At 47.2% G+C, this 27941-nt stretch overlaps 1 protein-coding gene across 1 annotated transcript in view; it reads right to left on the reverse strand.

Moving 5' to 3' along the window:
• Positions 1 to 27941, reverse strand: part of TTLL12 (tubulin tyrosine ligase like 12) — a 39792-nt gene that overhangs the window by 4806 nt on the left and 7045 nt on the right. Inside the window, exons 2-11 of the mRNA XM_072596353.1 lie at positions 25011 to 25186; positions 21044 to 21242; positions 18426 to 18585; positions 15397 to 15530; positions 11980 to 12056; positions 5461 to 5577; positions 4649 to 4843; positions 1871 to 1982; positions 713 to 864; positions 319 to 400 (exon numbers count right to left, since the gene is read on the reverse strand). Of these exons, the coding sequence (XP_072452454.1) occupies positions 319 to 400; positions 713 to 864; positions 1871 to 1982; positions 4649 to 4843; positions 5461 to 5577; positions 11980 to 12056; positions 15397 to 15530; positions 18426 to 18585; positions 21044 to 21242; positions 25011 to 25186 (1404 nt within the window). The remainder of the gene's footprint in view (positions 1 to 318; positions 401 to 712; positions 865 to 1870; positions 1983 to 4648; positions 4844 to 5460; positions 5578 to 11979; positions 12057 to 15396; positions 15531 to 18425; positions 18586 to 21043; positions 21243 to 25010; positions 25187 to 27941) is intronic.

Consider the following 27941-nt stretch of genomic DNA (forward strand, 5'->3'; position numbering starts at 1 on the left):
TTCCTCAAAGTCTCACTGCAATCCTCTGAGAAGGTTGCCCTCATCTTCCACACCAATAATAACTCATCCCCCAGGCCTTACACATTACTGTACATCCCTTATGTGTTCATCACCTACACTCTGTATTAGTGCCAAGCAGCCTGTACACTGACATCTGACATCTGATAAGAGTTTGGTGAACTGAGCACTTTGTTAGCCCACCCCCTTTCAGCTCTCAGTCTGCTGTTTCTGGGACATATGGATCGGCAGCTCTTCTAATCTATCTGCAAATGAACTTACAATCCAGTTCCTTCCCCAGGCCCATTCCATACTGCTCACCTGCTTCAGAGGCACATCTGGGTTATAATTCATCACAGTAAAGTGCTTTTCATAGTCATCCAAATCATTGAGCGCAAAAGCCCTGGGACAAACACAGGAACAAGGAAAGAGGGAAGGAAGAAGAAAAGCTGAGCCCTGCATATTTCCTTGGGGTTTAGGTTTTGAAAGATGCTGAAGCTGTTAAGCTGTTAAAAACTCAGAACCGGTCTGGGTGTTGTGGAAACTGACTGCTTTCAACGTACAATCAGAAATCAACTATTTTGTGTGCTTGTTTTCTGTTTTCATTTTCACAAACAATCACCGTAATTCAGGCCATTAGAACAAAATCTCTGAACACTTCAAAGCAAAGCTAAGCTCTGGCTCCCCAGACCCTCCCCCAGTTGCCCATGATTACCGATTGGAGAATCGTAACCAGAACACGTCATAGGTGTAGAGTCTCAGGGGCCTGACAGAGCGCAACAGCACAATGTAGCGGATGTCAAACTTGACCATTCCCACATCTTCTCGGTGGAATAAGACGGGGCTCTCTATATACTTGGAGACCACCTGAGGGAGATGAGGGGCAAAATGGGCAAGGACAACAGACATGCCTGACCATGAAAAGCCCCAGACTTACAAGGGCTGGCTGTTACTGCTCAGGATGACTTGTTTAGTTCAAAAGAAGCTTTGGCATGCGAATGTGGGCATAAACCACTATCATTAGGAAAACCTATTTTAAAAAATCACTATAGGAAAAAATACCCGTCTGTTCTGTGTAGTAGCAAGAGCACTGGGTTTCTTTATAGAGAGATGGGTTTGAATTTGAGCTCCAACATTAACAGTCTTGCCCGTCTCTCGAGTCTCAGCTTCCTCACCTGTTACAAGGGGCTGATTGTGCCTGCATGGCCTGCCTCATGGGCTGCATGGATTTAGAGCCAGAGGCACCTCCGAGGTCTTCTGGACCAATCTCCTCATTTTACAGATAAGGAAACAGACCATGGAAGTTAGGCCACTTGCCTAACAGAGAATTGCCACAGATCACACTTTGGGGCAAAGAAATAGATGCTACTGTTCACTAGGGAGTTTTGCAATTGTATAACTGGCTTCACTACGGTCACAATAATCACCTTGAATTCTGAAAATATGCTTTCCAATCATGATGTACACATTAGCCCAGTGTCTGGTAGGGTCAGATGGAGCTGTCTTCTCTGGACAGGCTCACACACCTTCCAAGTGGTGGAGCTGGGTTTACCTGAGTCCTTTGGCCATGAATCCTTCTCCCCTCCCATGAAAGGGGCCAAGTGTGGGGCTGGGAAGGATAGAGAACTTCCAGCTTTTGGGTAAGGTTACATGTTACATGTAACTTAATATGTGCACCAGTGAGTCAGAAAAGTGCCTCCAAGGATGGGGAGGCTGAAAGCCATCAGTAGGTGTGCAGTGACTTTAAAGGCCACCTTAACATTCTGAAACATGTAAAAAGGGCAATTTTCACTTCAGTTTTCAAGTTTAAATAAGTACGCTCAGTTGTGCTGTGGTGGGAGTGGACGTCTGGCCAGCCCCTGCACTGTCTCACCTTTGGGGCACTCTCTCGGAGTCGGATGATGTGGTGGAGGCTGTTAGTGACATGAGTATCTAGGCTTCGAGCTAAGTTCCATGGTTTGCATATCCAATGATTGTCTTCTCCCCTATGAAAAAAGACAATCTTGATGAGATAGCTTGGCATCTGCCCCAAAAGACCCCCTGACATGACCCTAGGCTTCATTTTAATGAAGCCTGAATTATGGGAAGAGCCAGGGATTCCCAGCTGGGCCTTGATGAATGGAGATTTTAATACCTTTTTGTTGGATTAAAATGTGCTAGCAGAAGCAACTGATCTGGTCTCTTTGGAAGGGATGAGGGACACACTCACTTTGCACTTGTGCATGCTGGACTAAATGTAATTCACTCCTAAAAACTTCCTACGAGCTTAACTCGGAGAAGGCAGGTTCAGCCTCTGCTCACCAGCCCATCCTGGGAGCATGTAACAAGAACCTCAGAAATTCAGAATGAGGACTCTTCTTCCCATGCTGATCTCAAGCAGAAATCCCTTCTGACGTTTGCAGCAAATGTCCTCCAGCTTTGGTTCTAGTGGGGCCACTCATCATGTGGTGCAGTAGCAGTCTCTACTTTAGGATTCTTGCCGCAAGGCCAGGCTCCTCCTTGATGTGAAGCTGTAGGATCCCCAGAGAGGACTGGGGGAGCGAGCAGCAGAGGGATAGACAACTCTGGGCTGGCCCACTTCACATTTCATTTCCTTTGCACTTCGCCCTGGAAAGCTCTTTATTACTGGCTTTCTCTCACATTCAGCCCAATGTGACTCCCTGTGGCCTCCACCCTGGGGCTGTGGTTCTGCTCTTAGGGGCTGAGCAGAAGCTGTCCAATCCCTCTTCTACCTCATGGCCTGAGACCAGTGGAGACAGTTGGTGCATCTTCCCCAAGGCTGACCATTCTTGGTTCCCCCAATGTGTCTTGTGACATATCCCTGCTCTGCTCTGCTGCTCCTGAGGTGGCCAGCAGCACAATATGCTCATCTCCTGGGCCCCCACAGCAGTCTGCCTCTTGCTCCTGCTATGGGCCTGGCCCAGGGCTTCCTGACCACAGTCGGAGAGGCTTCAGATCCACAAACTAGATGCTTCCCTTGCTGGCTCTTAGCACAGGCCTAAACGTACAAGCAAACCCTGGGAAAGGAGTCTCCTTTACAGCTTTCCCAATGAGGGGAAAGGCCTCCAAAGCAGAGGAACCTGGTTCTTGTCCAAGCAGCCCTTTCCTTTTCCAGACAGCTCCCACTGTTAGGAAGACCTTTCTAAAATGTCCACCCTTGGTTTGATATTAAGCCCTCGGGCCAAGCAGAACCAGTCAGCAAACAATAAACAGCCTTTCCAGCATGTGCACCTATCCTGGGCCCCCAAGTCTCCTTTAAGTTAAAGCATGTGATTCCCTGCTAGCTCTTTCCCACCCTGGTACAGTTTTCCTCTGCACACACTTGTCACAGGCTGATCAGGACAGTACCTTTTCTAGATCAATATATCTGGCCAATCTCACACCGTCTAAACTCATTTTTTTGGCTGCCGTGTCCTCTCACAGACTCACAGTGAGCCTGCAGTTCTCTACCACTGCCAGGCTCTTCACATGATGCTCAAGCATGTGTTTTGCTCGACCCCAAAGGGTACACCAAGGAACAGCTGGTGGACATTCCTGGGATGCAGGGGTGGAGGATCTGTATCTGAAGCTTTCTCTCTCAGAAATCTTGCCTGACTAATCCCATCCAGCTGTTCCAGCTCACTGTTAGCCTTGGTTTTCTAGGCTTCCTTTCTGTACACACACACAAATACACAAAGAGCTTGTGGAGGTCCTTTTAAAGTAGGGAGAAGGGAACAAGGCTCCATTAGGCATCTACTCTGTGCTGGCATTGTGCTAAGTGGTGTACAAATAGCTCATTAGTCCTCACAATAACCTCAGGAGGAAGGTACCATCATGATCCTCAGTTTACAGTTGAGGAAACTGAGGTGGACAAAGGTGAAGTGACTTGCCCAGGGTCACACAGCTAGTAAGCACCTAAAGCTGGATCTGAACTCAGGACTTCTGCCCGCAGGTCCAGTGCTTTAACTGCTGTCCCAGAGGAGAAGCAATGTGCTAGAGCAGACAGAGTTCTGGACTTGCTGCCTACTAGCTTTTCCAGCTCCTCTTAGCGCTCACCTTCCTCACCTGTAGAATAGGGATAACAGGGTCACCCCACAGTGATGTCATGAAAAAAATGCTTCGTAAAGCTCCATGTTCTAGGGTACGAATGAACGAGTGAAAGAAGTGAGGGAGAAGTCTTGGCTGGGTACACGCAGCCCCCAGAGCTGGGGGTGAGTCTTCTTGTTCTAAGGGGCTAAGCTTCTTCCTCCACAAAATGGGCAGCAAGAAGACAGCAGACGCCTGGTGAGCTGGGAGCAGAATGCCAAGGACACCACGAACCATTTGCCTTTCTAAAGGGCCTGAGGGCTCACCAAGCATGTCTCTCACAAGGCCCTGAGTACCAGGGGTCCCCCAGCAGTTGAAACACCTGGAGAAGGCTTTCCGGCTTTCCATGTGTTGTCAGCAGGTGGGAAGTCTGCTCACTTTACAGATGAGGAAACTGAGGGTCACTTGCCCAGAGTCACAGGGTTTCTAAGGAGTGAAGTCTGGCTTCGTAGCCAGGTCTTCTGATTTTGTTTCCAGGGTATCCAGCCTGCTGTTACCTGCAGGATGTGGAGACCTGTCCTGTGCAGAAAACAAGGCCTGCTTAGGGGTAGGAAGCCCTTGATTGCGCTACTAACAAATGACTTACCTCCTTTCTCGTTGCTGGAAGTAGCTGATGAACTGTGGCAGCTCTGTCCGGAGGTTGAAGGTCCGGGGCAGCCACTGAGGACCTTCAGGTCCCCCCGCCCGTCTGGAGATGGAAGCAAGGCAGTCCTTCACTGTCAGGAGGTTCTCACAAGGGAATTGATTGAGCATCACGTGAGGCCTTTCTTCGCTGAATTTCCTAGTTATAGTAAAAACTCACATTTACACACAAGTTACCTTCACACCCATGCTGTCATTTGGATTTTACAATACCCTATCCAACTCAAAATCCTGTGATTCCTGTTTTATAGGAGGCTCAGACTGGGGAAGGGCAAGTCCAAGGGAAGCCCAAGAGCAGAGACCTGTGGCCAGGTCTTGTGACAACTAGCTTCATGTTGTTTGCAATAAACTGAAACCTTGGAGAAACACAGAAGCACTTACACAATACTGAGACTAAACATCTGCTATGCAGTAAGACAAGACAAATGGGAAGAATTCAGAGAAATGCAGATGTGCCTGAACAGGTGTGAACAGATGAACTAAGAAGTGCAGCCAGGGAAACGATTCTACTCAACTGCAGCAATGTGAATGGAAACAAGACTCGGCACAAGCCCAGTGCGTGCATGCCCACACCTGGTGGTGGCTCCCCAAAAGAGATGGTTTAATATGTTTCCCTTCTCCTAGGAAAGAGCTGGGGGACCCCCGGGATGCTGGGCGGTTGGCTACAGATGGCTACCTGGTCTCCACCAGGGTACAGATGGGGGAAAACACTGATACACTAAGAGTCCGAGGAGGGAGACATGGAGCTGCCCTTACCTGTAGTCTTTGAAATGTGAGAAGTTGTACAAGATGTCTGCCTCGGCCTCCAGGGTGGTGAACTGAAACTGGGGATGCTTGAGGTTGTTGAGCACCTGCTGGAGATCTGTGTAAACCCTAGAAGGAAACAAAAGGCCAAGCACAGGGGAGCTTTCCCACCAAGAGCTGGAAGACATTCTGGGGCCCTGAAGGGCAGCTTGGTGCCTCTGCCAGGCACGAAAGATGGTGAAACGCACAGGAAGTCTACTATAATGACAACTGCAAGCTGAGGGACAGCAATCGGGCGAAACTTGAAGAGAAGTGGACATTTTCTTCTCAGTGGTCGGCTTCCCCTTCGCTATGGAATGTGCTACAGTGATGGATTCTGTCTTGGAACAGAAAGAGAGGCAATGATGGCCCCCCTGCTGCCATGGGCACCTTATCCAGCCTGTCTTCTCCTCTGTTATTTAAAGAGCCCAAGCCCAGGTTTCCACAAGGACATCATGAACTTAAATGAGATAACACACACAAAGTGGTTAATAAAATATCGAGGTCCATGTGCCAATGGCCTTCCAAGTGGGGATGGTTTCATGGCTCTCGAAGTCAACCCCACTCCCCTCCTATGTCAGCTGTCAACCATCTGACCCCAGGGTGACCTCACCACAGCCTGAGGCAGTCATCACCTCATCATTCCCAGGACACACACAAGCAGGAGGTGATTTTTGCCCCCCAGCCACCTAGCAGTTGCCTCACATATGTGCTGGGGAGCAGTGACCAGTGAGAGTCTGGCTTCGCCTCTTTGCTGGGGGTGGGACAGATGATGCCACTGCAGGAGGTATCAGTCTGCACTGAAGACCTCTTCACATTATGTCTCTCCTGTTTCAGTCTTGTTTTTGTCAAGGGCATCATCATCCTTCTGGATGTTGACTCCCCTGACACACTGCCAACAGTTTGTGATTTCTCCTTGTGTAACATCTCTGGTGTGTTCCTTCTCTCTGTTCCACCCTGAGACCTCACTGCTTTGCCTGTATCACTGTGACGATTTTTTTATTCATCTTTCTGTCCCCATTCGCTCTACTCCAACGCATCCTTCACACAATTACCAAAGGGACTTCCCTAAAGCACACTTTTAACCCTAATCCTAAGGTGGAAGCCTACTAATGACTCTGGAATTAAACATGTCATCTCTCTCATTCTTTAAAAATGTCTATTCTAAATTTTACAATGCATATAATTATTAGTATAGTGGTACACACATATCATTTTTAAGTAATAAAGTCATATATGCTGGGGTGGGGGGTGCATGAACAAATTTTTTTTACTGATAATGGTTCATGACGAAAAAATTTGGAGACCATGGTTGGAGACAATGAATTTATTTCTGTAGCCAACACAAAATCAGACTGTCTAACTCCCTCTACTCTGGGTAGATGTTCCCAGAAACAACTTAAAAACCCTCAATTTGCTTTCCCAGACACCCTGATACTAAGAGTAAGAAGACTAGGATATAAGACAGACACTAGGGAGGCAGTCTCTCCATGAACTGATGCAAAGTGAAGGGAGCAGAACCAGGAGATCATACACAGTAATAACAACATTGCATGATATTGAACTGACAACGACTTAGCAACTCTAATCAGGACAAAGATCCGAGATAATTCTGAGGTCTCATGATGAAAAATGCTATCCCCCTCCAGAGAGAGAACTGATGGATCTGAATGCAGACTCAAACATACTTTTACATTTTTGTTATTCTTGGTTATTTTGGCCTGCATCTTCATTTCCAACATGACTAATGTAGATATGTTTGCATGACTGCACATAAATAATCTCCATCAAACTGCTTGCCTTCTCAAGGGGAGAATTTGGAACTCAATATTTTAAAAAAAATATGATCATTTGAATAAAAAATGCATTTTTAGTTTTGCGAGTCTGCTCAATTTTAGATCCAAAACACAGGACTCAGAGCTAGTAGGGACCTCAGAAATCATGAATCCAATGCCTCATTCTCTGTGAAGCACACAAGCCAGGTGGCTTGGCAAAGGCCTCAAATACAGTCGTCATCTTTAAGATGTACCAAGCTTCCCTAGCAGGAAGGCTTTCTCACCACTGGTTCAGTGATCAGATCAAGTTTCTGACCCCAGAAGGTCAGAGGACCAGCCCCTGGCTGGTGGGGACTCTAAGGGTCCAGAAGCTCTGAGTTCTGGCCTGCCCAGAGGTTGTGTGGGCTTCCCTCTTATGAGAATGAGCCTTAATTTCTAGAGGCCTTCCAGATTTGCTCAAAGCTATCTTTGCTCACAGGGCCATGCAAGCATTATCATCTCTTTTCCACATGAGCCAGGGGAGGATCAGAATGGTGAAGCCTCACAGAGATCCCTGGCCCCACAGTCAATAAGCAGCAAGAACCAAGGCCTCCAGTTCCAAGTCCAATGTTTTTGTATGTGGTGCTGTATCTGCTGGGGCTCAGGCAGCAGGCCTTTGTTGTTCTCTAGCCAGTCACTCCTCTAAAACTCACTTCCCTGGCACTGGAGGCAGCTTGTGGGCGGGGATAGCCTTGGGTTTCTGTGAACACCACACTGGGCACTCTCTTTGCTATATGGAACCAGGGCTAAAATGGACAAAGCAATGGACTGGGAGTCCAGAAACCAGCACTCTAGTGTGAATCTAGATGCTAGGTAATTGCCATAAAGTTGCTTAACTTCGAGGGCTGTTTCCAGACCTAGGAAGCAGTGCCATGCTGAGAGAAGCTGGCAGTGAACCTGAATGATCATTTTCAGAGGACGGATGCCTGCTTGTCTGGAAATGACTCATCCAGGGCCCAGGGCACCATGATGTCCAAGGGGCACTCGAGGACATCTGCTCTAACCTGTGGCCTAATTCACTACTATCCTGACATTCAATTTGTTTATCTCCAGTGATGGGAAGCTTCCTATCCCTGAAGGCCTCCCTGTACTCAGCATGGGTTGGCCTCCTTTGAACTTCCATGACCCAAACCCAGTTCTGACAAAGTCTATTCGTTTTCTCATGTACCAACCCCTCTGGTATTTGAGAGGAAAATCATGTCTTTCTAAGTCTTCCCCATTTCCTGCAACTGATCTTAGTGCAGACATGGTGTCAGGTCTCTCTTGTCAAGTTGGCTGCCTTCCTTTACTTTTTTCAATGCTTCAAGAATTCCATATGATTATTCCCCTGGCTGCGAGGAATCTTCCTGTTTGTGGGAGACCTGACAACTGAGAGCCCCGGTACAGCTTCTCCAACCACAGCTAGCTTGGGCAGTGCATGTCAGCATGCAGCATACCCAGGCATGGCAGCAGGGCCACAACTCAAAGCTTTTCCACCTTGTTAGGACCTGTCAGGGCTGGGCCTTTGTGAACAGTTTCGAGAAACTGAGATCTCACATCACAGTGAAACAAGCACAGAAGATGACTTTGGAGTCGAATGGAAGACAATGTAAACAGGCTGCTTTCTTGCATGGTACAGCAGCTGAGTCCTTCAGACCAGAGTCACCACACTGCCAGGTGAATGCCAACAAACAGAATCAAACAAGACCAGTCACACTGTCATCTGGGGCATCATGAGTCTTGCCCACTAATTATGGAACAAGTATGTGCCAGCCTGTCAGAACTGTCCCATCATAGATGGGGGAGTGGTGGGAAGCACATTTAACCTTCCCCCCACTGGTTTTACTGAAGATAAGGGAGAGGGTCTGCTGGAGGAGCAGAGGGGCAGGGAAGGCCACAGGTGGGATAGGGAGGTTGGCAAAGCCTGGGTGGTCAGTGAGAGAGTGACCACATGAGGGCAGTGGAGCAGGATGGCCATGTAGGAGGCAGGGCCCACTTAAGGTAAGGTGACATATGTTTGTGGTGGACTTGTGTTTTTCCTTCAGTTCTGTTCCGCAGAATGGAGCTCATGAACATGGCAACGGTGCCTCTGTGGGTCTGGTTTAGGAGGGTGGAGAAGCAGGTCATTGGAAGTGATTAGCTTGAGGGCCTGGGAGATTGGGGAGTTTGAGGGAGCATCAATATGTACATTGAAGTTCCCAGGGGGAAAGAAGGATTCTGAGTTGAGTACTGAATGAAGAAAGGTCAGGAGAGGACAGCTCCCAAAAACTGGAGTAGGTGGAAGATACCGATTGAAGGACCCTCCAGGGAGAAATGACGAGTAATGGTGGTAGAGGGAGAGCTAGGAAGCTGCAGGATTCCTACACACCCATCTCAACCAGTGAGCCGGGAGGGGGAAATGAGTAACGTAGCCATTGTGAGAAGGGGAGGTTGGAGAGGCTGCGTCATCAGAAGGGAGCCAGAAGACGGAGGAGTAGGAAAAGATTTAAGAAGCTGGTTACCTACAGAGCAAGTATTCTAGGGAGGACCTGGTCTGCCTCAGTTTCTCCACCTGCAAAATGGAGACATTGTAATAGCGCCTACCTCACAGGATGGTTGTAAGGATAAAATGAGACAAAACTTATAAGATTCTTTGAAAACCTAAAGCTGCTGCATAAATGGCAGCTACTGCTATCATTAAAGGGAGCAGGAAGCTTTGGAGTGGGACATCCAGGGTGTGTTAAGGGAATAAAGGAGGACAGCAGGGTTTCAGAGGCTGAGATGAGGTGGGAGCTGGTTCATTATAGACCCCTAGGAGGTTTAGCCTCAGAGTAGAGTCCCCTTGTAGGGACTGGGCAGGTGAGGGGACCAGTGTGGGCAGCTGACAGAATGCCAGGAGACCAGGAAACACTGTGGGTTCTTCTCTTGGGTTGAAATGGAAGCGGAACAACAGCCAGAGATGCATGAGCACAGGCTATGATCAGCATCACTGTGGCTGAGTAAGCATCCATAGCAATGAAACTTCGGAAGCACTGACAGCATCCCTCAAAGAAAGCTGGTTTCCATCATTTGGGGTGGGGTCAAGAAAATGCCAAGGAGGCTTAATGCCTATTCTCTTTTCTCTCCATACTTTGACTTTATACCTGGACCAGCTGAGTGCATCCCCTTGTAGGCATCCCAAGCCCACTCCTTTAGCTCCACAGTCAGCTTAATTCCCTGCCCTGGACAGCTCTGCCTGATCTTTGCCAGGCATTTCACAACCAACCTGTCTCAACATGCAGAGCCTAAGGAGTTCATCAGTTCCCACCCGTTAACAGCTAAAAATCAGAGTGATTACTCCTGTCTTTTATTTCAACCTAGGAGACTACATGCCCCAAACACACTGCTAGATACACAAAGGAAACCAGGCTGTGCCTCGTCTTATGGCTAATTAACAGGCCTAGGTGTTATTTAATCCTGAATCCTAAAACACTAAATGAGCCTACAACAAAGGGACAATTTACTGTACACTAACAGCTCCCTGAATGAGGATCCACAGAAATCCCTTTGGGTTGGAGTGTTTCAGCTTCAGGCAGAGGTTGATGCCTGTAGCAATGATGCTGTAGTACTTGGGCGAGGCATGGGCAGCTGGACCAGAAGGCTCTTAAGGGCCCTGGACCAATGAGTTGGCAGTCTCAGGATGCAACCTGCAGAGCCAATGCCAAGTATCTGGTCAGGTCCAGAAGCTGGCTCCTACACCAGGATGTGCCCCTTACCACACACAACTCCAACAGAGTGCTTCCTTTGGGCTCCTAGCGATGCCAGGGAAGATCCCCAAGGGAGACATCTACATGAAGACAGACTCAGAAGTCAAACCTCTCATACCAGGAGTGTCCTCGAAGAGCCCTTCCCAGATCCTCCAAGGAGGAGGGGACCCAGGGCTGCCACCGTCACTGCCCAGCTGTCTCCCCCATCACACTGTGAGCTGTCTGTCACCTTTCTCTGTATCCCCAGCACTGAACACAGGGCCTGGCCCGATCTTCTGAGTGACTTTTGTCTAGGTAAGTTTCTCCTAAAAGGGAATGAGGTGCTGGGGTCTTGCCCAAGGGTCACACACAGAGATGGTGGCAGTTGATAAGATCTCACTTTTCCAGCCTCGTCCTCTTTTAAGGGATCAAACAGACCAGTGCTGATGTTCATGCTCCCAATACCGTGTAATTTACGTTAATCAGAGCCATAAAAGAGGCTTGCTTCATTTTGGAAGAATCTCCCCTGGGAACGTTTCAGTCTCTGCCCTAACAGAACAGACATCCTGTAGCAGATGCTTTTCCAGGGCAAAGGCACTGTGGAAATACATGCAGAATTCCCTGTCTCTGACCCCATCTATGGCTGCTTTCACTTAGGGTCCAAGAACTCTTTATTAAAAAAAATTCAGATAATTCTACTTCAACAGAGTTGGTTTCTATCATGCATTTAAAAAAACAACTCTGAGAAAGGTCCATGACCTGAGGTGGTTCAGAGACCTTGGAATGAACACATTCCCAGAGGAAGGCGTGCTCACCCCAGATGCAAACCATTCACTCCAGCCTACTTAACACATGTTTCCTCTGTCCCAAATCTCCCTGGGAATTCTTAGGAGCTGCTCTCACCCTCAGATGATCCACCAGAAAGGTTTCAAGGTCAGGAAAAAATGAAGGGAGAGAAATGGTTTCTTGTGCAATTTGAGGAAGAAATTACGTACCTGAATACGTGACTTTTGGGATAAACTGGTGGACTTATCCCAATAGGAAGCTTCTCCTTGTTTTCTTCTAAAATGGCCTGGAAGGAAACAGAACACACAAGCTCTTAGCAGAAGGAGAACAAAGGCATGAGAACTTTTTATGTCAGGTCAAGTCTCTAGCAGTGCACAAAATGATCAGGGTGTGTTAGAATTCCCTTTTGGCTTTCTGACACCTTCCACTGGCCAGAGTCCTGTATTCTTATATGCTGAGAAAACCATGGGACTACACCAATGGAAAATTCAACTGGGAAAAGTAAAAAAAAAAAAAAAAAAAAAAGAAAAACAACATTTTGAGAGAAAAATCCCTATACTGATTAGGGGACAGATATCTTGGAAACAGCCTGGCTGTGGCCAAAAGAGCGAATGACCAGGGGTGAGGAGAAATGGATCCAAGCTCCTACTCCAAAACCCACTGGATCAATGCCTTGAGCAGATCACTGAACCTCTCTGGGATAAGGCCTGGAGTCAGGCCCAGGAAACAGGCTTTCTCCTCTGTAACCACCACCACCACCCTAAAGCAAGTGCTTTCAAACAAAGAAGGCACTTGACGTATAAGAAATTCACTGGATTTATAAAAAGGGAAGCAGGACCAAAGAATTTCTCAGATCCCTTCAATCTCCAACAAGCTCAGAGTTCTTATTTTTTATAGACAAGAATGCAGAATGAAGGTAGAACATCAGTCCAGGTCCCTTGGGTTGTCAGGTTCCTGATGAATACTGCAGAGACCAAACTGTGGAGTGAGGTAAAATGGAGAGCCACACAAGAGGTGCTGGGATGGACAATCGAAAAGTAAAAAGCTTTTCAGACCACTTGGCTCCAACAACTCAGACAGAGCTATCCAAGCATTCAGCTCCTTGCTTCAGTTTTCTTTCTCCTAATCCTCAGCGTCTGGAAAGAGCCAAGAGTCTGGCATCTGACCACCCCACTACATGTGCTAACCCAAAGCTTTGAGAATCCTGGCATTTTCTTCCCAGCAAGCTCAAAGCTGAGTTAGTGGTAGGATTCCTATCTGAAGATGGCAAATCTAAGACTCAGAGCAGAACAGTGACTGTCATGTAACCCTAGGAAAGTCACTTCTTATCCCTGAAGCCCAAATTCTGTGCCTGTAAAATGAAGGAACTGAACTAGCTGACCTCAGAAGGATTCTTCTTGTACAAAAAGCTCTGGATTTGGAGCCAGAGGCCCTGGGTTGAGATCCAAATTCTTCTATTTATCTTGCTTGGGTGACATAAGGAAAGTCATGTAAGCTCTCTAGATGGGGGGGGGGGGGGGTAGGGTGGGGTGGGAGGAGAAGGAGGAAGGCAGCCCCCTTTATTCCAGCTCTCCATCAACGATTTCATCTCCTTCTGATTCGCTTCTGGTCACAGCCCAAGCAGCAACACTCCCAGAGCCACTTTCAGTCAGCTCCTTCTACGGAGCTGAGAACCTGCCCCTATAACTTGACTCCATTGGCCTGGGTTCTTTTTCCAGCGCTCTGGGTCCTCTCTTCCTTTCCTCCCTCCCAGTCCTTCAGCTGGAGGGATAAAAACTAGGGCCAAGCTGAAACTCAGACTCTACAAGCTTGGGAACACAGGAGGGTCACTGCCATTTGCTGGGCCCCAATTTTCCCAACTATATAGATGGAGTTCAATAATGTACTATTTGCTTCCCCTTCACCAACATGGACCTCTTCTAGCTGGAAAACATGATACTCAACCTCCCTGGACTCTGAAACGATAAATACCCAGCAGGGATATATTTCAACTCTGTCAGGAAGAGCCTGGAGTCCTTCTCCAGTACTCACAAGTCAGGGATTTTTCCCAATAGCTCTTGGTCTGACTGGGACTGAACACAGCACGCTCCAAGTGGTTGGGGTGAAGTGGTATCAGTGGTCCAGCCAATGCTCCCCTGCCTCACACAGTTCAGAAGACTCTTTTCTGAGGGAAGGTCAGTCTGTGAGGTGAGGGTGGTCCTTGAGAGAAGGGACAGACTCATTGGTTCTTGACATAAGACATAAAAGGCAGCCACAGAATGTGGAGGCCAGAACCACAGAATGATGTTAGAAGCCATCTAGGATGAGGGGTCCACTTAGGAAGTTAAGTGACCAGAGTTGGGACTGCCCATCCACCACATTGCTGTGCCTTCCCAATGGGTTCTGGGGCGGCCAAAGGGCTCAAGGGCATTCCTCTTCTGCTCTCCTGAAGGCAGACTAAAGGCCTTGATCTCTTATTGTTACTGCTACAATTCCCACTGCCTTCCATACACTGATGAGAGCAGCTGGCCCACTGTAGGCTTCATCACTTAGCCTCCTGCTTACACAAAACGTCACAGGGCAGCTGGGAGAAAGCCCTTTATAAAGTGCTGTTACCTTTAGTTGGCACTCCTCTGACTAGCCCTGACATCTCATGGTTCTTGAGGGGGGCAGTGGGAAGAACACTTACTGCAGAGTTCAGGTGGATGCAGGTTAGAATCTGGCTGTGTAATCTTTACTACAAGCTGCCTAACCTTTGCAGAGGTCAGCCTTTTTGTCCGTGTGAGGAGGGAGTTGGGTGAGATCAGGGGTTAGTCTGGGGCCTGTGAACTTCGTTTTTAAAAATATTTAGACAAGTGTATTCCATAGACTTCGTTTCCTTTATAATCCTACAGTTTATTTTACGTATTTAAGAACATTACTCCAACAGGGTCCCCAAGCTTCCCTGGCCTGACCGAGTACTAGAGAAGGTGAACAACTCCTGGCACAGACTTGTGTCCAAGGCTTCTTCCAACTCAAGCCTCTATGGTCTCATGATGCAAATCAGGCAAAGGAACCCTGCCTTCTGGGGCAGAAACATGAGTTGCTTATTGGGGCCACCCCCACAAGAGAAACAGACTAACAATAACATTTGTAGTGTTTAAGATGTTTGCAAAGCACCTTGGTTGTATTATTTCATGTGAGCCACACAATAACCCCATGAGACAGATAGCACTGATATTACTCCCATTTTACAGGTGAGCAAACTGACCTAAGGTCACAAAGGTAGAATCTGAACCAAGGTCTTCCTTTCTTCACGTCCAGTACTCTTTCACTATTCTGGGGTGCCTCTTCTGTACATACTGAAGTCTAAGGCAAGAGGGCTGGGAGGTTGAAGGAGGCACCCAGATGGGGTCCCTCCAAAGAACAACACCTTTACAAAGTCCAGGGAGGCCCAGAGCACCTACAGCTGAGGGAGTTGAGATGTTTTTCCTGATACTGAATCCAACCTTATCTCCGAGGGTCCTGGTTCTGCCATTTGGGCTATGCACCTGCTTCTGCACAAAGGTGTGACTACGAGAGATGGCCTCCTAATGTCTGAAGAGCAAGGACAGTATTCAAGGTGGCCTGCAGCGATGCCCGGCTCAGGTGCCTTAGCACCATCATACCTGGTAGTGTTCCTCCGATGGCTCAGGGGTAGAGCAGCTGACGTCCAACACGTCTGCAGGAACCCATGGCAACAACACACATTTCCGGACTAGCTGGTCCATTTCTCCATAGGCAAAGTCTCGGGTCACCTCCTCTGTGCCAAGGTACATGGTTTAGTAGATGGTAGCGAGGCTCTAGGCACCTCTCCTCTCCCTGCTAGGGTGGCTAAGCTCTGGGTAGCTGCTACACATGCAAGGAAGGGATGGAAGGAGAGGAAGCTCTGTTCTCATCAGTCACCATCAGTCCTACAGCTTGCCCTGCCCTCTCCTCATGCCAACTCGACACCGTGCGGATGTCAATCCAACCACACCCATCCCTCCTGCTGTGCCTGCAAGAATGGCTGTCTCACACTCTGGCCCTCAATCTCTCCTCCTCTCTGACTCGTTAGCTTTCTGATGATGCCTCTGCCAACTCTGCTCTTTGGCACTGGCTACACCTTCTCTCCACAATACCCTGGTGCTGGAGGGGCATCAGAGCACTCCTTAATGCCCATCATCACTTCCAGAATCTCCCTTTACTTGCATTACTCAGAAACCTTGCTTTCTGGAATCTACCTGGTTGTTAATAGGGCAGCTGTAGTCTGCCCAGCTCCTTTCTCAAGTCAGCACCTGGTCCACCAATATCCTCTCTTCCCTACCTCCTGCCCTCATTTATACTAGGGAACTTTAATATTCATATAGATAAGAGGCTCTTTCTTGAGGTCCAGATCCTAAGGAGTCTGTAGGTAAACTGGAGATCTATGAACTTGGATGGGAAAAAAGTTACACCTTTATTTCTATATCATTGTTTTCCTTCATAATCCTATGTATTTAACAACACGATTCTGAGAAGGGGTCCATAGGTTTTACCAGAATGGTCCCAAAGGGGCCAGGAAACAAAAAAGGTTGAGAGAGCTCCTGATGAAGATTCCCTCACAAACCCTGCAACTTCCCATTTCCTCAATCTCCTTATGTCCCAGAGCCTACTCCTCTACCCCGCTGAAGCCAAACACAGAGATGGTTGCATGCCAGATCTTCCCATCATGCCACTCGTCCCTAGGCTCTGCAACTCTACTTGGGCTTTTACACTTAGTGAGACCTCCATTCCTTTTACCCTTCCACACTTTCCCAAGACATTCTCCCCACCTGATTTCACTTTCTTTCCTCTTCAAGCACAATCCAACAGTCAGTCACTTCACTTCTGGGATCCCTGGTCATCTCATCACTCTTCTCCTGACAAACTTCAGCCCTGGATCCTTCGCACCATTAGCTCCTTCTTCTACCATTCTCTTTATTTAAAAAGTTCTTAACATCATCATCCATTGTCTTTTCTTCTGCTCTGATCTGACAAAGAGGTAGCCCTTCTCCTTGCCAAGGCTGCTGCCATCTTTAGAAAACCTTCCCTGACTCTGTCATCCCAGGCCATCATGCTCATTCCCCTTTTCTCAGCAAAACTCCCTGAGGAAAAGTGGCCTGTCTACACTTGCTGCCTACATTTTCTGTTCTCAAAGATCTCGACTGCCCAAACTCATGGTTTTTTCTCTGCCTTCATTCTTCCTCATGTGTCTGCTGTGTTTTGCACACTGATCTTCTTCCTCCCTCCTGGCCCTGTGGTGGTTCCCCTCTCCTTGCCTCTGTCCTCTCGCTCTCAATGATGGTAATGGGGAATAAAAAATCTTCCCCACCCATTGATGGGCCTCACGTGGGGCTATTGAGGGAGGTTTGATTGGGGCCTTGCTTTGTATGAGGGTCTACACCTTTTACTGATTGCTGATGAGGTACTGGGTCATACCCTTTGGCTCTGAAAATAGTATCTATACTCTGAGGCAAGGTTTTGCTTTGGGGCTCAGTTTTTGGAAGAAGGTTCGTGTGCCACAATGAGACTCTGGGCAGATGTTTTAAGAAGTCCCCCGGGTTTGAAAACCCAGATGTTGGAGCTTCTCTCTCTGGCAACGATGTATGTATTGCCTATGGTCATACAGCTGGAAGCCCTGTCTGATGGCCTGCTCGTATTTTCTCTGGTGGTATATGTGTTTGATTAAAGTAGATTGTTGGCCCCTCAAAAGTTACTTTCCTTTTAGGAAACCAGATCTAAGAGCCTGCACAGCAGGCCCTCCTGTGTATATCAGAGTGACTCATCAGCTCCCAGAGTCTAACTACATTCTCAGTACAGGGGACTCTCAGGTCTAGACAGTCAGCCACACCTTCTCCCTTATGCTTCAGTCCTAGACCAACAGGAGCCTTAGACATGATCTTAAACTCAAGAAACTCATTTTATTTCCCCACAAACCCAGCAGCCCCTTCCCAAATGCTCCTGCTGAAAATACCCCAGACTCCCAGGTTCACCATCTGGGCATCACATCCACATATCCATTCAGCCACCAACCCCCACTGTGCCTTCATATCAGCCCCTCCTCTTCATTCCCTCAGCTTCCCTTCTTACCTAAAACAGTCACTACCTGGGGTCCCTGCCTCCAGGTTCTCACTGTTCCAGGCCAAGCTTTGCACAGATCTGACCACATCATGTGACTCTCTACTGCCCCCAGGACAAAGCCCAAGATCCTCTGTCTGGCTTTTAGTCTACCACTTGCCCCCACTTACCTTTTCCAGCCTCATTACTCCCCATCCTGTGCTAGGTGACACAGCCACACTAGCCTGTTCTGTGGTTGTCACATACAATAGCCCTTCTCCTGCTTCTGGGCCTTAGCACTGGCCATCCTCCATGCCTGGAATGCCCGCCCTCTTTCTGTTTGCCTGTCTCCTTTACAATACTGTTCAGGCATCATCCTCTGTATGAAGTCCTTCCTGATCCCCCAAATGCTGGTGCCCTCCTGCCCAGATGACCCTGGATTTAACTGTTTTGTATACATGTGCATTATTAACTGCATGTGTGTGTATCCCTGCGAAGAGGGACTGTTTCCTTTTTTGTATGTATATTCCCAGTGCCTGACACATAGCAGGTGTTTCACTGATATTTGTGGACTGACTCAAATAAAGAAAAGCAGACTTACCACCTGTTTCAAGGTCTCTCAGGGGCCAAAGAACTGTGTAGGCAATCTGCTGAGGCATATAAAATAAGGGTGCTGTTGCAAAGCTTGGGTCATCTGAGTGCTGAATTCTAGATCCAAATTCATCCATGATATACCACACAGGAACCTTTTCTTCTGCAGTCTTTGTGGAGGGAGAGAATATAAAAGCCATATTATAAAGACTCATGCTTCTAAACAGCAATGTTTTAGCTTACGCTCACAGTTATGGGTACTCATTTTTGTATTATGGGGGTTTAACTTTTTTAACTGTGTGGACTTTACATTATTTCATGGACTTCTCATTCCATTCCACTGGTGGAATACCTTCCACGGATGTGGGCTTCATCCTTTAACTAATAAAAAATCTGGCATTTCAGAGTTACTACAACAACAACCAAAAAAAAATCACAGGACTCTTCCAATATTCTAGCCTAACCAAGAGTCTGCCCTGAAAGCCCAGTCAGGTTGGGTTATTGGCAAAACCCACCCAGGGTATGTACCATGCTGGCACAGCCTTCAAAACCTCAGCTACCTTCCCCATGTCATAAAGCTGTCAGGGTGGTGATCTTTTGTAACAGTAACAGCTGACACATAGAACGCTATTTTATCATTTACAGCTTTATAAAAGTGAAGTGAATGCTGGCCCTACAGCCTGACATTTTCCCATATTCCACTCTGTCAGAAGCAGAGCCATTCTGGCATCCAGTCTTGACTGCTCATGACTCTAGACAATCTCCCAAGAGAAGGTCTGACCTGCACAGGAAGATGAGCTGTGTCATCTAGAAATTTCTTCTGCCAAGGAAATCACTGGTGCAGTCCTATTTCCCATCTCCTCTGATTCTTACAACAATCCTGATTTGACAGTTGTTTGATCTTCAGATTACAGGACAAAGCAGCGTTGCTCAAAGGGGTCAATGATTTGTCCAAGGCTGCAGAGCTAATACATGATGGAGGTGGGATTCAAGCCTCAGTCTGGGCTTCAGGCTTCAAGCTGTTTCTATTCTAGCACAGGAGATTCCACTAAACTTTTAGGCTGAGGCCAAGGGGCATGGGAAGCAAGATGGCACTGACTTGGAAGTTCATTAAAATATACGTTCCCAACAAAGTGGCTTATTATGCTCCACACTTTTTAAAGTGAAACTTGCCCTAGCCAGATGGACAACAGATGATTCCAGGGACCCTCTGTAAAGAATGACCTGGAGCTAGAAGATCCAACCTGGGAAGTCAAACCCAAACCCAGCCCCACTTAGGCTATTTCCATACACTTTAGGTCCCACCTCAAATGTGGGGATGGAGGCTGTTCATTTCACTACTGTTACCATAGGTTAAACCCAGCTCATATTAGAAGGGCCTGGAGGGAGGGGCAAACCTAAGCCCAATTTCTATTGCTTTTCTGATAGGGCCACACTCCAGAGTTGTGTGCCTCCATATCTGTCATGGAAAGATGGAAGAATCCAAGACAAAGGGTACAGATGAGAAGTCAGCAAGATGGCTGAGAGAGGCAGCTGCCGACTAGGGTAGAAGCCCACTAGAGACAGGAAAGTTGCACAGGGTCAAGTCTGAGGAATGCTAATCCAATTTTGAGCATTAGAGAAGCATTTCTCCTTGTTTCTAGATGCTCTCTCCCTATGAAAACTGCATGCATAACAGTAATCTTTTCCTCCTTCCGAGGTGACCTTTTCACTTTTATAGTCTTCCAGGATAAATAAAAGTTGTCCCACAGATTTGCTAACATTCAGATGCATACGGTCTCACTGCCTTTCCCTCATTTGTCCACGGAAGCAGCCTGCACACTTCCAAGAACACCAAGAGTTCTAACCACTAGCAATGGAGAATTCTGGTGACAGATGGCCAGAATGCCTCAATTTCTGACAGAGTTGAGTACAGGATGATGTCACACCAGGTGGCTAAAACTCCCTGCCTTGTAAAGCCAAAGGTGTTCTGCAGCTGCTGTCTGCTGATGCTTAAGCACAAAGCTGGGCCATGTACCATCTAGGTCCTTCATCCTAGTGGTGAAACCTTTCCTCAAAGCCTTTCTCTGCCACCTCACTATGGCCAAGGGGGGTCCTGGGCTTCTGAAAGGGATGCAGTTGGAGTATAAGGCATTATATCCAACTGGAAAGGCTTTGGTACAGGCCTGGCATTTGGACTGTTCAGGGTGCAGCCCTGACAAGGGAGAAGAAGCTTAGCACCAGAGGGTGGCCTGAACAAACAGTGGAAAAAAGGATCAACTAAGGTATGGAGGCACAATCTCTCAGCTGGGGAAAAAGGCATGGATGGAATCCCAGATTCATGGAGGACAATTTTCCTCAAGATCCAGCTTCCCTTAAGTTTCTTTCTCTTTTCATATCCTCTGATCAGTGTCTGAAGCCTGAATGAACCCAAACTTATGGATACTAAAGTGACTGATTCCTTTGGGAGCTGTCAAACAATGGCCTGGCCCAACTGTTTTAGGAAGAGCGATGGTGAGGCTTAGCTCCCGTCTTAGGGAAGATGTGCTTTATGGACAGGGACAAGACATAGGGTATTCAGCTTTACAATCAGCTAGGCCTCAGGGTCCACCATGCCCATAATGAAGAACATCTGAACCTCCATCTTACCCCTTGAGAGAGCTGGTAAGTCTGGTTGTACTTCCACATTTCTTCCAAAACAAGCTCCACAGAGCCGTCATCTGGAATCTCCCCATGAAATTCAATTCCCATCAAGTTGGCCATCCGGTGTAGCAGCCCTGGAACCTGCAATAACTGCTGGCGGGCGTGTTCTACACGATACGTCCAGGCATGGTCAATAAGAAATATGCTTCAAAACAAACAAAAAACCCATCATCAGGCCACAATGCAGTCAGGCTGAACCCATGCAGCTCATGGTTCCCGGCTGGCTGTCTCTGGACTAGGTCATGGCAACACCAAGGCCATGAAACTGACCATCACTGTGCCCTGAGGGACACCAAATATGGAAACACAGGGCCACAGGAGAACAGTCCAAGATGGAAAGGGGAGGGGCAAGGGAAAGCAGAGAAGGGCCAAGCACCACAGTTGGTATAGGGTGAGGGCAACAGAGAACTACCAACCATCCCTCCAGATGCCTCTCAAGGCTCAGGACCACCATCTAGGCCCCTAATAAGCCTGAGGGGCTGATGCCTGTCCCACTATTCACAGCGATCTGAGGGAGAGCAGAGCCCCATTCTGAGTAGCCACAAGCCACAGACGGATGACTCCAAAGCACGAGGAGAGAAGCAGGCTGAAAAGGTGAGCATGAAGCCTGAAGCCTCTCAGGCCCCTGGGAGCAGTAGTGTGAGGAGGCAGTGAGGGCCATTCTACAGGCAGTGCAAGGACTCAAATGAGACACACTGGACGCTCACGCAGGGGAAGCCGACCTGGGGGCAGAGCCATCCTCCATCTGATGGGCAGAGCAGGCAATCCCAATCCACCCCACTTATCTGGGCTCACCTTCCTCTTTTTCTTGTGGCTTTCTTCTTCATTCCTCTTCTCTGGCCCTGCCCCTGCTGCCCTGTGCATTTGATTTTTCTTCCCTTCAAAGGCATTCTTTCCCTCCCCCGCCTCAGCCAGAGGAATGCGGCCAGGGTCACTTTCATGCTTCTGATATCCTCCCCCTACAGCGCCCTGGCCTTCCCCCCACACGGTCAATTGGTCACCAAACCTTGCTATTTCTACCCCACTGATTCCATCCTGGTGAAGGCCATAGTGGCCTTCTCTTTGGTCTCCATGCTTCACCCTCTCTGGTCTATTCAGTCCATCACCCACAGAGATACCATAGGGATGTTCCAAAGCACAACCCTGACTATGTCAGTCTTCTCTCAGTAAACTCCAGGGGTCACCTTTTACCTCTAGAATCAAGTACAAACTCCTGTTTGGCACCAAAAGTCCTTCACCACTTGGTCAGCCTTCTTACTCATAATTTCTCCTTTGTTCTGGACTTCTTGCTTTTCTCAGAGTTCCTGTATGGGCTGACTCCAGGCCTGGAACTCTGTCCTCCTTGCCTTCTTTCCCTCTTAGTAGTTCATGTTTCTTTTAAAGCTCAACTCAAGCACCAACTCCACTGTTCCTAATCCTCCTAAGGTGTGCAGACCTCTCCTCCACCAGTGAACCTGCCCTGTAATTTGCCTTGCACACATTTCCATCTACAAACCATTCTAGTCTTCTTACATTTAACTCTGAATACTCTGATCAACACTAGCTGACATGTGACGCCCTATTGTCCACCTCCTGCACCTTTGCATTGCCTGTTCTCCACCCCTGGAATGCCCTCTCTCTTATCTAGTTACTTCTCAGAATCCCTGAGCTCCTTCAAAACTCAGCTCAAACCTCCAAGAGATTTTTCATGGCACCTCCAGACACTGTTACTTTCCATCGACTTTCTGTGTATATATTTACTTATATATTCTCATTATCATTATTATGCAAACTTTCTATGGGTGGCCTTAAGGGGTCTTCTGGTAAAGTCGATAGAAGGAAAAATACAGCAGGAGTTAAGACACAGGCTTCTATTCCCAGCCTGACACCATGTGGTGGTATGACCTTAGGTAAGTTACTTCCCCCTCTTTGAGCCTGTTTTGTCATCTGAAAATTAAAATGGGGGTTAGACTATTTCTCAGGTTCCTTCTAGTTCTGAGAATTCAGGAGCCCTCTAAACTTCCCCCATGCTCCCAACCTTGGTGTCTTCCTTCACTCCACACATTCCAACAGAAACAATCGAGCCCAGCCTTATCTGACTGGTCCCCCAACCTCCAGAAAGGAAAAAGAAATCCTTGACTTCCCAATACTACCTGCTGAGCTTGTGCCAAGTGCTCCTGTTTTGCCCACAAGATGGACCCCTCTTTCACACAGCAAATCTTGCAAGTCTCTGATGAGGCCTTCTCCTCCCTCTTACTCTTCAGTCCCTCTGGCTGTCTCCAGGCAGTTCACCCGCCTCTTGTCAATGTTCTCCATTACATGTTCCCAAGCCAGAAGAGAATAAGGCACAGTGGAGAGGGGGCTGGCTTCCGATCTCAGCTCTTTCAGGAACTTCTCAGTCATGTCTGACTCATGGTGCACCCATCTGAAGCTTTCTTGGCAGAGATACTGAAGTGGTTTTGCCATTTCCTGCTTCAGCTCATTTTACAGATGAGGAAACTGAGGCAAAGAGGATTAGGTGACTTGCCCAGGGTCACACAGCTAGTAAGTGTCTGAGGCCAGATTTGAACTTGGGAAGATGAGTCTTCCTGATCCCTAGCCTGTGCTCTGTCCAATGTGCCACTGAGCTGTCCCAAGCCCCATTTTACTGTGTGATGACAGGGTGAGCTTGGGCAAGTCCCCTAACCTTTTGGATCCCAGATTCTTCTCATCTGTAGAACGAAGAGGCTGGATTCATGAGTCTTTGACTTTAAGTTTGTGTGTCATGTGACCAGAGCAGTGGCTTCTAGGGATAGGGACCTTTCTATTCTAGGGTAGGTCAAGGTCAGCACCTTCTCCGAACTGTCTAGCTTAGAAAGGCGTGGAGCATTAGAAGGGCCTTATGGGGAGGTAAAATGACCTGAGACAAGATTTGAACTCAAGTCTCCCTGACTCTGAGGCCAGCAGTCTGTCCACTCTGCCAGGGCAAGGAATAGGAAGGCTAAGGGGGATGAGGAGGTTGGCTATGAAGAGCTGCTGCCATGGCTTAGGCTGGGGCTGACCAGTGCCAGGAGGGGCTCCAAGACAACTGGTGGGGAAAGGACCAAGAGGGAGGAGCGAAGGTGACACCAGAGGTGGGAACCTGGTCATGGGGCTCAGGACTCTTGGAGTCAGAGAAGACTGGTAGCCAGCTCTGACTCAAGACTCCAGCCCCAGCCACCAGAGAGGGAAGAGATCTCTCAGCTACTGGTTCTAATTCCCTAGCCCAGTGATGTCCACAGAAGTGGCTTTCTTAAAAGGTATTTTTCTACTGAAATATTAGTGGGGGAACTACTGGAGTTTGTTACTTTGAGGACAGAGGCCGCACAATGCTAGCTATGTAAATAAAGGATGTAGGAAAATTTCACAAAATCCTCTTCTTCAATCTGTCCAGAATGCCATTCCACAAATGAGATAACATGGCAACTTAAGTGATTGTGCTGTAACTAAGATGAGCTGCTCGCTACCCCCAATGGAAATGTGCTTCCCCTTAAGCAAAGTCTGTTTTGTAGATGTCCTACATCTGCTTTCCTGTCTTCTCCAAAGGAAACAATCCCATTACCAAAGAAGCCCTGACCCCCATTCTTGCATTCCCCACCCACTGAGCTTCTCACCAGGCCATGCCAACAACAGATGCTAGTTCTATTTGGTTCAGGTCAACAGGACCTGTTCTTCACTCACTATCAATGGCTCATGCCCAAATGAGTCTTTCATCTTTACTCCCCCCTTCCCAGGCCCAGTGGGAGCCATATGCTGTTAACACTGGACACAGATCTCACTAGAAAAGTTTAACATGAAGCTCACACGAACTAGGGTTTCACTCCAATTCCTCAAACCCTCCCAAGCAATGGGTGGCCCCAGTTTGGTGCATAAGCCTCTGACATTTTCCAGCTTTGAGGTAGAAATGGAGACCTACCTATTGGGATCATCTGCTCGCAGCCCATTCTCATTGGTCACAATCACTTTATAACAGAGTTCATTTCCTGGATTTGGTTTCTTTTTCAATTCTTCTTGCATTTCGTCATCACCATCTTCGTCTTCCTCCACTTCCTCAACTTGCATGATTCCAAACATCTCCCCAGCATCAAATATCTGAAATCAGAAATTCTCGATCAGTTAAGAGAATGACAGTCAAAGATGCCATACAGGTTCTACCAGAATGTCCCTGATGTCATTCAACTGGGTTTACACAAGAGAAATCAGATCAAGGACCATCAGAACTCCAAGGCACCAGCAAGATTATTTATTTATGGGGTGGAGCCAAGATGGTGAGTAGAGAGATGCACACACTCTAACTCTTCCCCCACAGCCCATAAATTTATTTATTTACCTGTAAAGAAAGACTCAATAAGTTCTATAGCAGCAGAAACCACAGAACGACGGAGTGGAGGAGATTTCCAGCCCAGGGTGACCTGGAAGGCTGATAGACTTGCACGGGATACAGGGTGCAGCCCAGCTCAGCCTCGGCTGCAGGGCACCAGAAGGAGGACAGGAGCAGGCCTCAAGGGCGGAATCCCTGGCGGCAGCAGCCCAGTTCACAGATCCCTCAACCCACAGGTGCCAAAGGCAGCTTCAAAGGTCAGTGAAAGGGCTTTTTCACCTCTGAGAAGGTGGCTACAGTGGCCTGGAAGGCAGCAATCAGCATCCAATGTTAGATAAAGCCCCTGGGGGAACTGAGCAGCTGATCTGAACCTCAGCCTCGAGCCTGGCCAGGGAGTAAACTCCTCTCCCTTGATTGTGCCACCTTGGAGGAACTGAGATCTTACAGGTCCCCAGAAAATACCCTACTCTTGACAAAAGACCCAAAAGTCAAGTAACTGGTTGGGAAAATGCTCAAAAAAGGGAAAAAAAATAGGACTATAGAAGGTTACTTTCTTGGTGAACAGGTATTTTCTCCCATCCTTTCAGATGAGAAAGAACAACGTTTACTATCAGGAGAAGACATAAAAGTCAAGGCTTCTGCATCCCAAACATCCAAAATAAATATGCAATGGTGCCAGGACATGAAAGAGCTCAAAAAGGATTTTGAAAATCAAGTAAGAGAGGTGGAAGAAAAACTGAGAAGAGAAATGAGAGAGATGCAACAAAATCATGAAAAGCAAGTCAACAGCTTGCTCAAGGAGACCCAAAAAATGCTGAAGAAAGTAACACCTTTAAAAATAGGCTAACTCCATTGGCAAAAGAGGTTCAAAAAGCCAATGAGGAGAAGAATGCTTTAAGAAGCAGAATTAACCAAATGGAAAAAGAGGTTCAAAAGCTCACTGAAGAAAATAGTTCTTTCAAAATTAGAATGGAACAGATGGAAGCTGACTCTATGAGAAACCAAGCAATTACAAAACAAAACCAAAAGAATGGGAAAAGGGAAGATAATGTGAAATGTCTCACTGGAAAAACAACTGACCTGGAAAACAGATCCAGGAGATACAATTTAAAAATTATGGGACTACCTGAAAGCCATGATCAAAAAAGGAGCCTAGACATCATCTTCATGAAATTATCAAGGAAAACTGCCCTGCTATTCTAGAACCAGGGGACAAAATAAATATTGAAAGAATCCACCGATCACTTCTTAAAAGAGATGCAAAAAGAGAAACTCCTAGGAATATTGTAGCCAAATTCCAGAGTTCCTAGGTCAAGGAGAAAATACTGCAAGCAGCCAGAAAGAAACAATACGAGTATTGTGGAAATACAATCAGGATAACATAAGATCTAGCAGCTTCTACATTAAGAGATCAAAGGGTGTGGAATAGGATATTCCAGAAGTCAAAGGAACTAGGACTAAAGCAAAGAATCACCTACCCAGCAAAACTAAGTATAATACTTCAGAGGAAAAAATGGTCATTCAATGAAACAGAGGACTTTCAAGCATTCTTGATGAAAAGACTTAGAGCTGAATAGAAAATCTGACTTTCAAACACAAGAATCAAGAGAAGTATGAAAAGGTAAACAGGAAAGAGAAATCACAAGGGACTTAATAAAGTTGAACTGTTTACATTCTGAAGGAATATTTCATATAGACAGTCTATAATTAAACTACCTTCATTTTTAAAGCAGTGTGGGAGTGTTATTTACAGGAACGAATCCGAACCCCTAAAAATCACAAAACACATTCCTACATGGAAAGAAAATATTTCTAACTCTTGAAACTTTTCTCAGTATCTGGGTAGTTGCAGGGATTATACACACATACACACACACACACACACACAGAGCTTAGGGTGAGTTGAATAAAAATAAAATTAAGGGGTGAGAGAAGACTATATTGGGAGGAGAAAAGGAGAAATGGAATGGGGCAAATTATCTCTCATAGAAGAGGCAAGAGAAAGCTTTTCCAATGGAGGGGAAAAGGGGGGAGATGAGAGGGAAAATGTGATGCTTCCTATCATCACATCTGGCTCAAGAAAGGAATAACATGCACACTCAATTTGGCATGAAAATCTATCTTACACTAAAGGAAAGTAGGGGAGAAGGGGATAAGCAGGGTGGGGGAGTATGATGGAAGGGAGGGCAAATGGGAGGAGGGAGCAATTAGAAGTAAACACTCTTAGGGAGGGACAAGGTCAAAAGAGAGAATAGAAGAAATGAGGGGCAGGATAGGATGGAAGGAAATATGGTTAGACTTACACAGCATGACTATTATGGAAGTCATTTGCAAAACTACACATATATAGTCTATATTGAATTGCTTGCCTTCTCAGTGGGGATGGGTGGGGAGGGAGGAAGGAAGAGAATTTGGAATTCAAAGTTTTAGGAACAAATGTTGAGAATTGTTTTTGCCTATAGCTGGGAAATAAGAAATACAGGTAATGGGGTATAAAAATTTATCTTGCCCTACAGGACAAGAGAG

This window comes from Notamacropus eugenii, chromosome 3 (assembly GCF_028372415.1).
Source record: "Notamacropus eugenii isolate mMacEug1 chromosome 3, mMacEug1.pri_v2, whole genome shotgun sequence".
Lineage (NCBI taxonomy): Eukaryota > Metazoa > Chordata > Mammalia > Diprotodontia > Macropodidae > Notamacropus > Notamacropus eugenii.